At 36.3% G+C, this 15,876-nt stretch overlaps 1 protein-coding gene across 9 annotated transcripts in view; it reads left to right on the forward strand.

Annotated features, from left to right (window-relative positions):
- BTBD8 (BTB domain containing 8) overlaps window positions 1–15,876 on the forward strand; it is a 112,721-nt gene that overhangs the window by 83,764 nt on the left and 13,081 nt on the right. For 8 of the 9 annotated variants that reach the window (XM_036998234.2, XM_036998231.2, XM_036998232.2 and 5 more), the window contains 3 exons: window positions 12,582–12,764; window positions 13,427–13,564; window positions 14,438–14,567. In XM_036998234.2, the coding sequence (XP_036854129.2) occupies window positions 12,582–12,764; window positions 13,427–13,564; window positions 14,438–14,567 (451 nt within the window). Of the gene's footprint in view, window positions 1–1,213; window positions 1,277–12,581; window positions 12,765–13,426; window positions 13,565–14,437; window positions 14,568–15,876 lie in introns of those variants that run through there. The other variant, XM_036998236.2, reaches the window with a different exon arrangement.

Below are 15,876 nucleotides of genomic sequence, written 5' to 3' on the forward strand. Positions count from 1 at the left end.
CCATTTTCCCTTCTCAACTGCCTTCCCTGTGGATTTCAAACTACATCATCATATATAAAGATTGGTCAACCAGCTCCCAGAATTGAGAAAGGTCAAATCCCTGTAACAAATTTATATGTATATGAATACCTCCTAGTGGTCCTGTTTCTCTGTTTGAACCCTGAATGATAAGGCAGATTGGGTTACAAAGAAGATGTATCTAAATCTAACTGGCAAAATAAGTGTAAGCCTACAGCTGGTGAAATACCAGTGCAAAAAATAAATCTAATTTATGCTAATGAAGAACTTTGTAGTTTTGTTGCATACCATTTGCATTAGTTTCCTTGGTCATTGAGTAGTTGTTCACTGTTTATGTAGGCAAACAGTTGGCCCAGCTGTAATTCAGTTCAGTAGAAGTGGAAACAACATTTACTATTACTATTATTATTATTATTATTATTATCTTCTAAGGGTTTTTTTAGACCTTTACAGTTCAAAAACTACTTTTTATTTTTTTTAATTTTTGTTAGACAGGTACTACTATATCCATTTCATATATTAGAAAAGCTAATCAGAGAGGTGAGAGTTTTATTCAAGTGTGGGCCTTGATTTAAAGGAACTCACAGATTATGGAAGAATAGGCATTAGATAACTAAGTGAAGTACAAGTTGGACTATGATGAGTACTAATATTAAGTTCCATTTTGGCCATACTTACCTTTGCAGTCCTAGCCTTAGAACAGTGCCTAGCATATATTAGGTACTCAGTATATATTGTCAAACAAATGAATGAATAAGTATAATTTATAAGTCAGGTGTAAACATGGGATCAGAGAGGTTAAAAAAGTGATTCTGATTAGAGGGATAAGAGAAGTAATTTGAAATGAACCTGAAGACAGAGGAAAATTTCAAAGTAAAGAAGCTACATCAGCACATTTCTGTCAGACTTTTAAAATGTGACCACAGACCTGGACACTGGGCAATTCCAATATTCTTCTGTAACTGGAATGAGAAAAGATAAGTCCACAGAGAAGCTAAAGCCAGAACTGATTTATCTTGTTAAGTTTTTTGTTTCTTTTCTTAACAAGAGGTAAGTATGTGAGTTTAATTGTAGAATAAGCCCTTCATAGTACACCTTTATCTCTCCTGCAATATTTTATTTTGATATTATAGCTGTGAATGCTTGTTTTTTCAAATTTATAGTTCTGGTGAATGCTTGCGTTTTTCTGTTCAAGACAGAAATGTGAACAACAAAACAACCATATACCCAGTTTGATCCATAACCTTTTGGCATCATGGTGAATATAATGAAAATTTGAAATTTTGTCTTTGTGGGTATTCCAGTTTTAAGAAACATTAATTAAATGTATTCATATTTTATCATACAAATACAATATATTTAACTTTGATATAAAATAGGATATTTTAATTTTTTCAAATTAAAATTTGAAACACATTATCCAGTGAAATGAAAGAAAGAGCAAGTGGTCTTCTTACATCTTCTTTAGTTCTAATTCAGTTCAATCATATGTGCCGTGGCAGACACGTTACTCCATCAGTGACATGCCCAACTCTGTCATATGCCAGGGGAGATAAGAAATTCCTGCATTGGACTATATTTGGAGAATTTATTTATTTGTTTTTATTTTAATGTGAGAGATTTTAAAGTTTTTCTTTTTTGGTCACTTTGCAGCAGTTAAGTAAGATGCCTCCTACTTAGGCTGCTGCCTCCTACCAAAACCACTGTTTTTGGAAGGAAGTGAGCAGGGTGGGGAAGTGAGTAGAAGAGAAAAAGATGTGAGAAAAGTTAGGAGTTTAAAATATAATAACTATTTCAAAATATGATTAAATTTTTGTTTTACTGTTTAAGCCCTTAAAAAATTATGAAGTTTTTTTTTTGGTATCATTGATCTACAATTACAGAAAGAACATTATGTTTACTAGGTTCCCCCCTTCACCAAATCCCCCCACAAACCCCTTCACAGTCACTGTCCATCTGCATAGTAAGATGCTGTAAAATCACTACTTGTCTTCTCTCTGTTGCACAGCCCTCCCCTTGCCCCCCACACACTATACATGCTAATCATAATGCCCTCTTTCTTTTTCCCCGCCCTTATCCCTCCCTTTCCACCCGTCGTCCCCAGTCCCTTTCCCTTTGGTAACTATTAGTCCATTTTTGGGTTCTGTGATTCTGCTGCTGTTTTGTTCCTTCAGTTTTCCTTTGTTCTTATACTTCACATATGAATGAAATCATTTGGTACTTGTCTTTCTCCGCCTGGCTTATTTCACTGAGCATAATACCCTCTAGCTCCATCCATGTTGTTGCGAATGGTAGGATCTGTTTTTTTCTTATGGCCGAGTAATATTCCATTGTGTATATGTACCACATCTTCTTTATCCATTCATCTACTGATGGACATTTAGGTTGCTTCCATATCTTGGCTATTGTAAATAGTGCAGCGATAAACATAGGGGTGCATCTGTCTTTTTCAAACTGGAGTGCTGCATTCTTAGGGTAAATTCCTAGAAGTGGAATTCCTGGGTCAAATGGTATTTCTATTTTGAGCATTCTGAGGAACCTCTATACTGCTTTTCACAATGGTTGAACTAATTTACATTCCCACCAGCAGTGTAGGAGGGTTCCCCTTTGTCCACACCCTCGCCAACATTTGTTGTTGTTTGTCTTTTCAATGATGGCGATCCTTACTGGTGTGAGGTGTTATCTCATTGTGGTTTTAATTTGCATTTCTCTGATGATTAGCGATGTGGAGCATCTTTTCATGTGCCTGTTCGCCATCTGGATTTCTTCTTTAGAGAACTGTCTATTCAGCTCCTGCCCATTTTTTAATTGGATTATTTGCTTTTTGTTTGTTGAGGTATGTTAGCTCTTTATATATTTTAGATATCAATCCTTTATCGTATCTGTCATTTATGAATATATTCTCCCATACTGTAGGATGCCTTTTTGTTCTATTGATGGTGTACTTTGCTGTACAGAAGCCTTTCAGCTTGATATAGTCCCACTTGTTCATTTTTGCCTTTGTTTCCCTTGCCCAGGGAGATATGTTCATGAAGAGGTCACTCATGTTTATGTCCAAGAGATTTTTGCCTATGTTTTTTTCTAAGAGTTTTATGGTTTCATGACGTACATTCAGATCTTTGATCCATTTGGAGTTTACTTTTGTGTATGGGGTTAGACAGTGATCCAGTTTCATTCTCTTACATGTAGCTGTCCAGTTTTGCCAGCACCATCTGTTGAAGAGACTGTCCTTTCCCCATTGTATGTCCATGGCTCCTTTATCGTATATTAATTGGCCATATATGTTTGGGTTAATATCTGGAGTCTCTATTCTGTTCCACTGGTCTGTGGCTCTGTTCTTGTGCCAGTACCAAATTGTCTTGATTACTGTGGCTTTGTAGTAGAACTTGAAGTTGGAGAGCAAGATCACCCCCACTTTATTCTTCCTTCTCAGTATTGCTTTGGCTATTCAGGGTCTTTGGCGGTTCCATATGAATTTTTGAGCTATTTGTTCCAGTTCATTGAAGAATGCTGTTGGTAATTTGACAGGGATTGCATTGAATCTGTATATTGCTTTGGACAGGATGGCCATTTTGATGATATTAATTCTTCCCAGCCAGAAGCATGGGATGAGTTTCCATTTGTTAGTGACCTCTTTAATTTCTCTTAAGAGTGTCTTGTAGTTTTCAGGGTCTTTCACTTCCTTGGTTAGGTTTATTCCTAGGTATTTTTTTCTTTTTGATGCTATTTTGAATGGAATTCTTTTCCTGATTTCTCTTTCTATTAGTTCATTTTTAGTGTATAAGAAAGCTACAGATTTCTGTGTATTAATTTTGTATCCTGCAACTTTGCTGAATTCCGATATTAGTTCTAGTAGTTTTGCCGTGGATGGGTTCCTTCCCCTCTATGCCCATTTTGTTGAGAGTTTTTATCATGAACAGATGTTGAATTTTGTCGAATGCTTTTTCAGCATCTATGGAGATGATCATGTGATTTTTGTCATTTTTGTTGATGTGGTGGATGATGTTGATGGATTTTCTAATGTTGTACCATCTTTAGGGTTTTTTATATACAATATCATGTCATCTGCAAATAGTGACAGTTTGACTTCTCCTTTACCAGTCTGGATTCCTTGTATTTCTTTGTTTTGTCTGATTGCTGTGGCTAGGATCTCCAGTACTATGTTGAATAACAGTGGGGAGAGTGGGCATCCCTGTCTTGTTCCCAATCTCAGAGGAGAAGCTTTCAGCCTCTCACTGTTCAGTATGATATTAGCTGTGGGTTTATCATATATGGCCTTTATTATGTTGAGGTACTTCCCCTCTATGCCCATTTTGTTGAGAGTTTTTATCATGAGCTGATGTTGAATTTTGTCAAATGGTTTTATGGCATCTATGGAGATGATCATGTGATTTTTGTCCTTCTTTTTGTTGATGTGGTGGATGATGTTGATGGATTTTGAATGTTGTACCATCCTTGCCTCCCTGGGATGAATCCCACTTGGTCATGGTGTGTGATCCTCTTGATGTATTTTTGAATTCGGTTTGCTAATATTTTGTGGAGTATTTTTGCATCTACGTTCATCAGGGATATTAGTCTGTAGTTTTCTTTTTTGGTGGGGTCTTTGCCTGGTTTTAGTATTAGGGTGATGCTGGCTTCATAGAATGAGTTTGGGAGTATTCCCTCCACTTCTATTTCTTGGAAAACTTTAAGGAGAATGGGTATTATGTCTTCTCTGTATGTCTGATAAAATTCTGAGGTAAATCCATCTGGACCAGGGGTTTTGTTCTTCGGTAGTTTTTTGATTACTGATTCAATTTCATTGCTGGTAATTGGTCTGTTTAGATTTTCTGTTTCTTTCTGGGTCAGTCTTGGAAGGCTGTATTTTTCTAGGAAGTTGTCCATTTCTCCTAGGTTTTCCAGCCTGTCAGCATATAGGTTTTCATAGTATTCTCTAATAATTCTTTGTATTTCTGTGGGGTCTGTTGTGATTTTTCCTTTCTCGTTTCTGATTCTGTTGATGCGTGTTGACTCTCTTTTTCTCTTAATAAGTCTGGCTAGAGGCTTATCTATTTTGTTTATTTTCTCGAAGAACCAGTTCTTGGTTTCATTGATTTTTTTTTATTGTTTTCTTCTTCTCAATTTTATTTATTTCTTCTCTTTTCTTTATTATGTCCCTCCTTCTGCTGACTTTAGGCCTCATTTGTTCTTCTTTTTCCAATTTTGATAATTGTGACATTAGACTATTCTTTTGGATTGTTCTTCCTTCTTTAAATATGCCTGGATTGCTATATATTTTCCTCTTAAGACTGTTTTTTGCTGTGTCCCACAGAAGTTGGGACTTTGTGTCGTTGTTGTCATTTGTTTCCATATATTGCTGGATCTCCATTTTAATTTGGTTGTTGATCCATTGATTATTTAGGAGTATGTTGTTAAGCCTCCATGTGTTTGTGAGCCTTTTTGTTTTCTTTGTACAATTTATTTCTAGTTTTATACCTTTGTGGTCTGAAAAGTTGGTTGGTAGGATTTCAATCTTTTGGAATTTACTGAGACTCTTTTTTGTGGCCTAGTATGTGGTCTATTCTGGAGAATGTTCCATGTGCATTTGAGAAGAATGTGTATACTATTGCTTTTGGATGTAGAGTTCTGTAGATGTCTGTTAGGTCCTTCTGTTCTAGTGTGTTGTTCAGTGCCTCTGTGTCCTTACTTATTTTCTGTCTGGTGGAACTGTCCTTTGTAGTGAGTGGTGTGTTAAAGTCTCCCAAAATGAATGCATTGCATTATATTTCCTCCTTTAATTCTGTTAGTATTTGTTTCACATATATTGGTGCTCCTGTATTGGGTGATTATATGTTTATAATGGTTATATCCTCTTGTTGGACTGAGCCCTTTATCATTATGTAGTGTCCTTCTTTATCTCTTGTTACTTTCTTTATTTTGAAGTCTATTTTGTCTGATAGTAGTATTGCAACACCTGCTTTTTTCTCTGTGTTGTTTGCATGAAATATCTTTCTCCATCACTTGACTTTTAATATGTGCATGTCTTTGGGTTTGAGGTGAGTTTCTTGTAAGCAGCATATAGATGGGTCTTGCTTTTTTATCCATTCTATTACTCTGTGTCTTTTGATTAGTGCATTCAGTCCATTTACATTTAGGGTGATTATTGAAAGATATGTACTTATTGCCATTGCAGGCTTTAGATTCGTGGTTACGAAAGGTTCAAGGTTAGCTTGTTTACTTCCTTACTGTCTGACTTAACTCGCTTATTGAGCTGTAATAAACAGAGTCTGATGATTATTTCTTTCCCTTCTTTTTCCTCCTCCTCCATTCTTTATAATTTCGGCGTTTTGTTCTGTGTTCTTTTTAGGAGTGCTCCCATCTAGAGCAGTCCCTCTAAGATACCCTGTAGAGGTGGTTTGTGGGAGGGAAATTCCCTCAACTTTTGCTTGTCTGGGTATTGTTTAATCCCTCCTTCATATTTAAATGATAATCATGCTGGATACAGTATCCTTGGTTCAAGGGCCTTCTGTTTCATTCCATTAAATATATTATGCCATTCTCTTCTGGCCTGTAAGGTTTCTGTTGAGAAGTCTGATGATAGCCTGATGGGTTTTCCTTTGTAGGTGACCTTTTTTCTCTCTCTGACTGCCTTTAATACTCTGTCCTTGTCCTTGATCTTTGCCATTTTAATTATTATGTGTCTTGGTGTTGTCCTCTTTGGGTCCCATCTCTCAGGAGTTCTGTGTGCCTTCGTAGTCTAAGCAACTATTTCCTCCCCCAGTTTGGGGAAGTTTTCAGCAATTATTTCTTCAAAGACACTTTCTATCCCTTTTTCTCTCTCTTCTTCCTCTGGTACCCCTGTAATGTGGATATTGTTCCTTTTGGATTGGTCACACAGTTCTCTTAATATTGTTTCATTCCTGGATATCCTTTTATCTCTCTCTGCGTTAGCTTCTATGCGTTCCTGTTCTCTGGTTTCTGTTCCATCAATGGCCTCTTGCATCTCATCCATTCTGCTTATAAATCCTTCCAGAGTTTGTTTCACTTCTGTAATCTCCCTCCAGACGTTTGTAATCTTCCTCCGGACTTCATCCCTTAGCTCTTGCATATTTCTCTGCAGCTCTGTCATCATGTTTATGATTTTTATTTTGAATTCTTTTTCAGGGAGACTGGTTAGGTCTGCCTCTGCAAATCCTTTCTCAGGTGTTGTTTGAACTATCTTGGACTGGACTAAATTTTTTTGCCTTTTCATGATGATAGCGGTGGCTGTAGGCAGGTTGTGGGTGTGTCAGCTGGGAGAAGAATGTCCTTTCCTGCTTGCTGGATGCCTTGCCCTTTTCTGCTGCCTGTGATGGTTACTCACACTCCTGGAGCAGCCCACCGGGTTAGTCCCTTAAGCTGCTGTGGGTGGGTTCTCCATCAGAGCAACACGGAGCCCTGCGGGGAGTGACAGGCACGCCAGGTGCGCTCCTCCATGCTAGCAGCACCCCTGCTGGGAAGCTGTGTGGCAGCAGTGGCCTTTGAGACTGGCCTGGGCGGCTGTGCATTGAGCTGGAATTCGGTTGGCTGCTGGGAGTGCACCTGCTCCCTCTGGCTCCATCGCAGGTGTGCTCAGGGCTCTCCTGCGCGGGCCTCTACCGGGCTCCTCTGGCTTCACTGCCGCTGGTGCACATGAGCTGCACCCTGGCTGTTTGGTCGTGCCACTGCAGGCTCGCACAAGCCTCTCCTGGTCCCCTCTGGCACCGCTGGCACATGGATCTGCTCCTGGTCCCTTCCGATGCTGCCATCCCCAGCACATGCTGCCACTCTCCCACTACTGGGTCGGTGTGTTGGGGTCTGCGCCAGTTGGAGGAATGACTGGCAGGCTGCTTAGTGCCATGAGGGGCTTCAGAGCTGCACTGCCTCTCCAGGGTTTAGGGCACCTACGTTTCCCCGGGATTCCCAGCTGCTGGCTATGTGTGCCAGGACAACTGCATCCAGCTATGGGGTCCCTGTCTCTTTAAGACTTGCAGAAAGCACTCACTTTTCTTTTGTCTCAGGGGCGCCGGTTGGTTGCGGGGAGCTGCCCACAGGTTTTACTTTTCCGTTTCTCTAATATCCAGCACCCTGTGCACCTTGTGTCTGCGTTCCGGGTGTGGATTTCTAGAGCTGGTTGTTTAGCAGTCCTGGGCTTTCACTCCCTCCCCGTTCTGACTCCTTTCTTCCCACCAGGTTTTGGGGTGGGGGAGCGTTCGGGTCCCGCCTGGCCACGGCTTGTATCTTACTCCCTTTGTGTGATGTTGAGTTCTCACAGATGTAGATGTATCCTGGCTGTTGTACGGCATCCACTGGTGTCTCTTTTAGGAATAGTTGTATTTATTGCATTTTCATAAATATATATGTTTTGGGGAGGAGATTTCCTCTGAACTACTCATGCCGCCATCTTCCCATGATCCTACTCTGAAGTTTTTAAATTTAGGAAAGTTAAAAATAGGTGTGGGATGGCCACTAGGGCAAAACTAAAGTTGTATGTACATTATGCTGTTAGTCCTAAGGCCAAAAGGATAGCTGAGGGCCTATTTGATTAACATAATATCATAAGGATTCAGAAACAGTATGAATCATAGTGGTTATTCAATATATGGTGGTAGGACAACCAGGAAGCTACCTGGAAAGAATTTAAGTTAAAGCTATACCTCAATTCCTGGTATACCAGGATATATTCCAAATGGATCAAAGGTTTGAATATTTAAAAAAAAAAAAAAGAAACTATTAAGATACACTACAATAAACTATAAAAATTATTTTATAACTGTGGCAGGGGAGTGGGGATACAAAATTCAGAAGGCTTAAAAACACTTGGTTACATAAAAAATGCAACATTTCTACACAGTAAAAATGACCATAAACAAAAAAATGCTAAGACAAATGACAGTTCATATCATGCTCATGATTCTAATTCTGTAATACAGAGAGGTGACTTAAAAAAAAAAACAGCTAAACATAGTCTCAGATGAGATAGTGCACAAAGAAAATGCACTCACCTCTTACTTTGATGAGCAAATCTTCAACTTCATTTATTTAAGAGAAATGGACATTAAAATTACAGTTTGGGCACTTTCTACCCTTTAGAATGAAAAAAATAAGAATGTATGTACTATGTTAGTGAGGATGTGGACATAGTACTTTTACTGCTCCCTGGGAAGGGTATAAATTAGCACAACTTTTGTGGTATTTTTAAATCTTTTTTGACCAACCCAGTGTAAGAAGTTCCTTTTACATTGTAATCCGTAAGTACATTCATGCATATAGAACTGCACAAAGTTTCACAAAAGAATACGTTCAGTTACTGCATGTGATATACTGGTATTTTCTATTTTTCTCTTTTCTTTCTCTCTTCCTCCCTCCATTTCTGTTCTTTTTTGTTTTGTTTTCTACTACTGATTGTAAGCCACGAAAAATATTTCCCTAGGTTGCTAGGAGAGGAATCTACAGTTTGAAAAACAGTGCTCCATTCAATATACATTGGCAATGCTTTAGATTTCCTGGTGCCTCACCTTATATCCTCTTGGCTCATGTGTGTACTCCAGCTGTGAGCTGCACATGGGTGTCACCTGACAGCACTTTCCTTTAGCCACATCACACATATTTCTCACTTTCTGGCCTGAGACTTCACTGCTGCTCCATCTGGGGTACCTACAGCTCAACAATTTTGATACTTGTGCTAATCTGGGAGTCAAAAGGAGTTAAGCCCCCAGGGGACAAGCTTGACCTGTGAGAGATGGGAGCCAATGGTTAGATGTTTCCTTGTTCTGTCCCTTGGGTAGATAATTCAAAGCACATCCTTTGTTACTCTTCAGAGGATTCCCAGCAAGACTGAGCTGGGATCCCTACTGAATGCTAGATCAGTGCTTCTCAAACCTTAATGTGCATAGAAAACACTTCAGGATCTTGGTTAAATGTAGATTCTAATTTAGTAAGTCAGGGGTGGAGCCTGTGATTCTGTATTTCTGACAAGCTCTAGGTGATGATGCCATGAATCACACTGAGTAGCAAGGAGCTAGAAAACAGACCCTCCCATTGGCTTTCCATATTTCAGGCTCCTAGCTTCACTGACCCAGTGCCTCAGATTCTCTTGGGATCATTTCCCAAAATAAGTCATCTCTATATAGACCTGTTTCTCAGGCTCAGCTATTAAGCAGAACCCATGCTAAGATAAGTATTATTGACCAAACAATTCTATTGCTAGGAATTTATCCTATAGATTCATAAAGATATGTGTGAAATAATGTTATTGACAAGGTCATTCATTACAACATTGTAATAGCAAAATATTGGAAACAATGTAAATATCTGTAAGTGTAGACATAGTTGAATGATTTATGGTAATCCATATTACAGACTATTACATAGTTATTAAAAAGTAACATAGCTTATATTCTAATAAGAAAAATATTCAAGATATATGCTGTTTATAAAAAGGCACAGTACAGAATACTGTTCATATTAATACCTACATTTGAGTAAAATAAAGGAAATATTAACACATATTTCTTGTTTGTATATGCATAAAATAACTCTGAAAAGGTACAAAAAATAATATTGACTGAAAAGAGAGAAAATAAGTAGCTTGGAGACAGGAAGGCGAAGATGACTTTTCTTAATTGTGCCCTTTATATACTGTTGAAGTTAGAACCATATGTTAACTATTGAATTAAAATTTTATGTGCTTGGTCTAGAAGTATACTTTCTTCCTTCTTTGAACCTCAAACTACTCTAAAATTTAATGTTGTCACATATTCAGATTAGTATGGAATAAGATCACATACCACCTTATCATTTATGTCCATATTTTAGTTTTCCAATATTTCCAAGCTAAATGTTGACAATTATTCTGTGTATCTAGATTTTTAAAAAGATATTACCATCATGGCAGGTAACATTGCATGTGTAGTAAGTACCTTGTAGATACCTGCCAAATTTATCTCAATACCCTACATATGGCTCTACTAACCAGAACAATCCCTATAGCAGAGCAAATCTAACTTATTGCCTTAAACTCTTAGTGATTGCAGTTACTCAGGAAGTCACCAGAGGAAGAAAGGATGATGATACGGAAAAAAAAAATTTGAATTACAACAAAGTATGCTTTTTTTTATTTTAATAAATAAAGCAAGGGAAATATAAATACATTTTAAAATAATTTTTGGTAAATGGGTGAATTTTTAAAGTTTTGATGTCAAGGATTAAATTTAATTTAGTTAGGAATTCACTTAGAGACCCTCAGTCTCTGATGATACTGAGAGATCAACAAATATTTAAGTGCTTACTATGACTCAGTTTTATACTGGGCCCTGGAGATACAATTGTGAGGCAAACAGACATGATTTTATGCTCAATAAGCATACAGCCTAGTGAGAGACACAGATATTAATCAAATAGTTATGTTCATGATTGAATAATTACAAGTGAATGACATGCTCTAAAGGAGAGGGACAGGTTCTCTGATGGCGTTATAAAGAATTTCATATAGGTATAGAAATCTGGGAAAATACAGTGCTTTGAGATCTGAAACATACAGGAGGTGTGCAAAGTTTACATCATGCAGCCTATGTTAAGATGTGTCGTTTTCAGATTTATCAGTTACCTATTGCTATGTAACAATCCAAAAATTAAGTGACTTAAAACTACAATTTATTATTTCTCACAATTCTGTAGGTTGACTGAGTGATTCTTCTTATCTTGCCTGAGCTCAATCTTGGAGGTCCTTTCAGCTGGTAGTTAATTTGGAGGCTGTGTCTTCAGCTCCATGCAGTCTTTCTTACCCAGCTTCTCTATGCCTTGTGACTTCTTGAGGTCTAGGCTCTGGAACTTGCACAGTGCCGCTGTGTGCAAGTAAGTGAAAAGGACAGTCTAGATTCAAGGAGTGAGGAAATAAAATCTACCATTTGAGGAATGGAGCTATAGGGAATTTGTGACCATGTTTTTCAATCTGCTATAGTCTATCAGATAAATACTTATTCAGTAAACAGCTATTCACAAGCACTGTTTAAAGAACTTCAAATCAAACATGCACAAGATGTAATAATATATACATTGCCATTTTTTCATTTTCCTTGGAACATGTAGTATTTGTGAATTGTCACTCCATTTTCCATAGAGATCAGTATTTATGTAACATCTTTCTTCCTATGGTACAAAAATGAATCATTATTAATAAAATATTAAAAGAAGAGTTTTACCTAATTAGTGTGGAGGAAGAAAATCACTGGGGGTTATAAGTAATTTTTAGCCTTTCTAAATTTGTAATAAAGAACATGTGTTTTATAGTCAGAAAAAAATTAAGGGTATGTCAGTGTAGTTCTGCAGTTATGCCTGATATATATAAGCACAGAAGTTAAATTAGTAGAGAAAATCTCAGGGAAGTAAGTTTTTCTTTGTAGTTGTATTATGACTTTGCTCTCAGGTAAAATGACAAAATATCAGGTACCTGGAATTTTTTTTTTTTGTAGAAAACATCATAAGAGAACAAAAGTATTTGATTTGCTTAGTTATTTTATGAATACTGATCTAACATTTTCCATCAATATTTTTTAAATTATAAGAATGATAAGAATGCTGCTTTTCTTCTGATGGAAAGTGACAGGCTGATCATCAGTTTACCCAGAGTGAAGTGGACAGAAGTAGCACTGACTATGGCATCTCGGCTTCAAGAAGAATGTATTGCATTCATTATAAAAAACTTATCCAGGATCATTGAGAGTGAAAATTTTGCTCTTCTCTTACAGGTACTACCTCTAAAATTATACCCCACCTTTGTGTTCTAGTTATAATTACATGAGAGTTTTTTAAAATGCAGTTTACCTTTGATTAAATTAGTATGACTTAAATAAATTCCATAGCAGATGGCATGTTTGCATCGGATTTAGAGCAGTGATGGACAGGATTTTTGGCTCAGGATACCGAAGGCAGGAGGGGACAGATTTGAGTGCCCTGGCAAGGTGCAGTGTAACTCTGCTCAACAGTAGCCCTCATCAGCATAAGCTATATTTTAGAAACCAGTCATAAAGATAATGTTTGATCATTAATACAATTATGGTCCATGCAAAATTCTCCGTCTTACTGGGGACCTATTTTCTCTAAACAGAGGTTTTAAATAAAGAGCTTATATTACCTGTTTCTAGGTTCTGTTTTGAAGACTATTTTGGTTCTTAAGAGTGTGTGTGTGTGTGTGTGTGCTCACACAGAGATTTTTTTAACAAAGGAAAGGAATTATAATAATAGTTATTATTATAATGATATAATAATTATATTACTATTAACAAAGGAAATAAGATTTGTGGTTGACTTCAGCCAGTTATGAGGAATGGACTGCTGTTATGCCAGACCTTTACATTTCTTACACGTTTTATAGGTTTTCCTACTAAATACCAATTTCTGTGTTTTGTAGTCACAGGCAATGAGCAGTACAGCTGATCTGTTGGACAAAATCTTAAAAGCAATTGAAGAAAACATTACCACTGAGAATAGTTGCTCTCTTCTTATGGCTCTGGACGCATTACTGAGCTCTGACAGTACTAAGGAAATGGTATTGAATATAACAAAATTCTTCAATATAATAGAATATTTGAATTATTTTCAGATTTTAAAATATATTCACATTTTAAGTGTTGCATGGTTTGTTGAAACTAAATGATGGATACCTGAGGATTGGTTATATTCTCTACTTTTGTGTATTTTTGGAATTTTCCATAATAAAAATTTTTAATTTCATATCACCCAATGGACTATTATAAGACTTCAGAATTTTGCAGTTTGGCTGGCTAATTTTAAACACAGTTTAGTACTTAGCAATATTAATCGGTACATCATAACAAGTATTTTTCCCTGGCCACTACATTAGATTTCCTAAATATAAAACTTACATTGAATTTTTAAGTTTTTTTTGTATTTATAATCATCACTGTCTTTTATTTTTATAATATATTATTAATTCTTTTTATCTTCAGAAAAAATCGTATTTAAAATTGAATTGACTAGTAAGAAAGCAAAATTTAAGTATTTGTTTTTAAATGCAATTAATCAATGGAAAAAGCTAATTGAAAATATTCACATTTTGTATTTGTTCAACAAGAATGATAAAAATTTCATCATATTTATTACTATTGCATGGAGTATTTGACCTTGTAATGTCATAGTTGATTTGAAAAGGTATTCATGTGAAGGCCATTGGTCATTTAAAATAATGTTTGGTGGAAAGGATAAGGTCTCACTTCACTTTCATGTTCACTATATAATTCTGTTGAGCAGTAAGCCTTCATAAATGCTCCCAACGATGAAAACAGTCTAAGTGATGACATCATTGATATAGCTTAGGAGTAAGCAGATTCGGAAAGGAATAATGACTGGTTGCTATGACAATGTGGCTCTCACCAGCTGCTGATTTGTTGCTTGAACACAGGGTTTTACGTGCAAGATCCAGGCTCTGCGTGATAAGCTGTGGATCTTCCTGGTTCAGTCTTTCTATGCTGTTCGTCACACAGAAAGCTGGAAGCTGATGAGCACAGATGATCAACAGAAAATCCAAGCAGGTATGTTAGTCTTGAGATTTTTTATTCTTATGATCTTTGTGTCAAGAGTTATTTTGAGGGGATTCTAATAAGTGGTAGGATTAATTTTGTTTGCTTCTGTTCAATAATAGCTTGCTAACCGAAACTAGTGAGAGTATGTTTAGGCAGTTTTACTAAATCATGGGGCTTTTTTTTTGCCCTTCTTAGAAAATGAAACTCATTTCCTTAATATATATGTGTGTGTGTGTGTGTGTTGTGTGTATATATATATATAAAATTTTAATCCTACTCTATGTTAGCAATAATATTCTAGCCTCATTTGCTTAAAAGCAGTCTTGTAAAGAGATTACAAGTACAAGGAAATGTAATTCACATAGAATAGATTACAAAACATATGTTCCCTCTCTTTTTAAATATATTTTGCCATAAACCTTTTCCATCTTTTGCATATGACATCATTTCTTGTGGTTTCGCCTAGATTAGATGGTTTATTTCACAATTGATTGGTTCAGTGATATGGTGTGTGCTATTGCGGAGTGTCCCCCAGGAGCTGCACAGTGGTCTCTGACATTTAATAGTACCATTTGAAACATTAGCATTAAACAAAAGATGTATAATTCTCAGAATGTTTATTTCAAAAATATTAAAATTTTGAGGGTAGAACTAAAAATGGCTTCATGACTATTTTTTGGGTTAAAGCAGGTGCCTCAGAAAAAATATTGGCAGATTCATCAAGTATACTTTTAAAAACATTTTAGTTAAGAGACTGTATTTTGTGAAGCAAACATTTTTGTACTAAACACATGAAAGCCTTATGTGATATAATCTTGACAGTACATTATACATAGATATGTTACATTCTCTAATGGTCTAGCCAGAATATGATTTGCTCTGTATTGTGTTATGACCATAATATGATAGTGTAGCTAGAAGTGATCTGAAGAGTAGTTTTCAAAGAAATTCCGACAAAATACTAAAAAAACAAAATCATGAAATAGCAGAAATCATGAGATGGTCTTTAGAAATTAGAAATTTCTTCCTTGTGACCATTTCTGTACTGATTTTTGGCAGTTTATCTTTACTATAAAATCTAATATATTATGAAGAAATAAGATTGGCATTCCATGAGTAGGTGTCATTCAACTCTCCTCTAATTGGTAGTAAAGTTTATTTTTCTCCATTTTAGAAGATTTCATAATTAAGCTGGGCCTCAACAATGTTTTATTTATTAATTCTTGAAAGTGCTATATATACATAATACATATATATACCTACATATATGTAAAACAATATTATTGGTAATTGTACTAATTGTCAGAAAGAACTTTTC

This window comes from Manis javanica, chromosome 4, assembly GCF_040802235.1.
Source record: "Manis javanica isolate MJ-LG chromosome 4, MJ_LKY, whole genome shotgun sequence".
NCBI classification, from domain to species: Eukaryota; Metazoa; Chordata; class Mammalia; order Pholidota; family Manidae; genus Manis; species Manis javanica.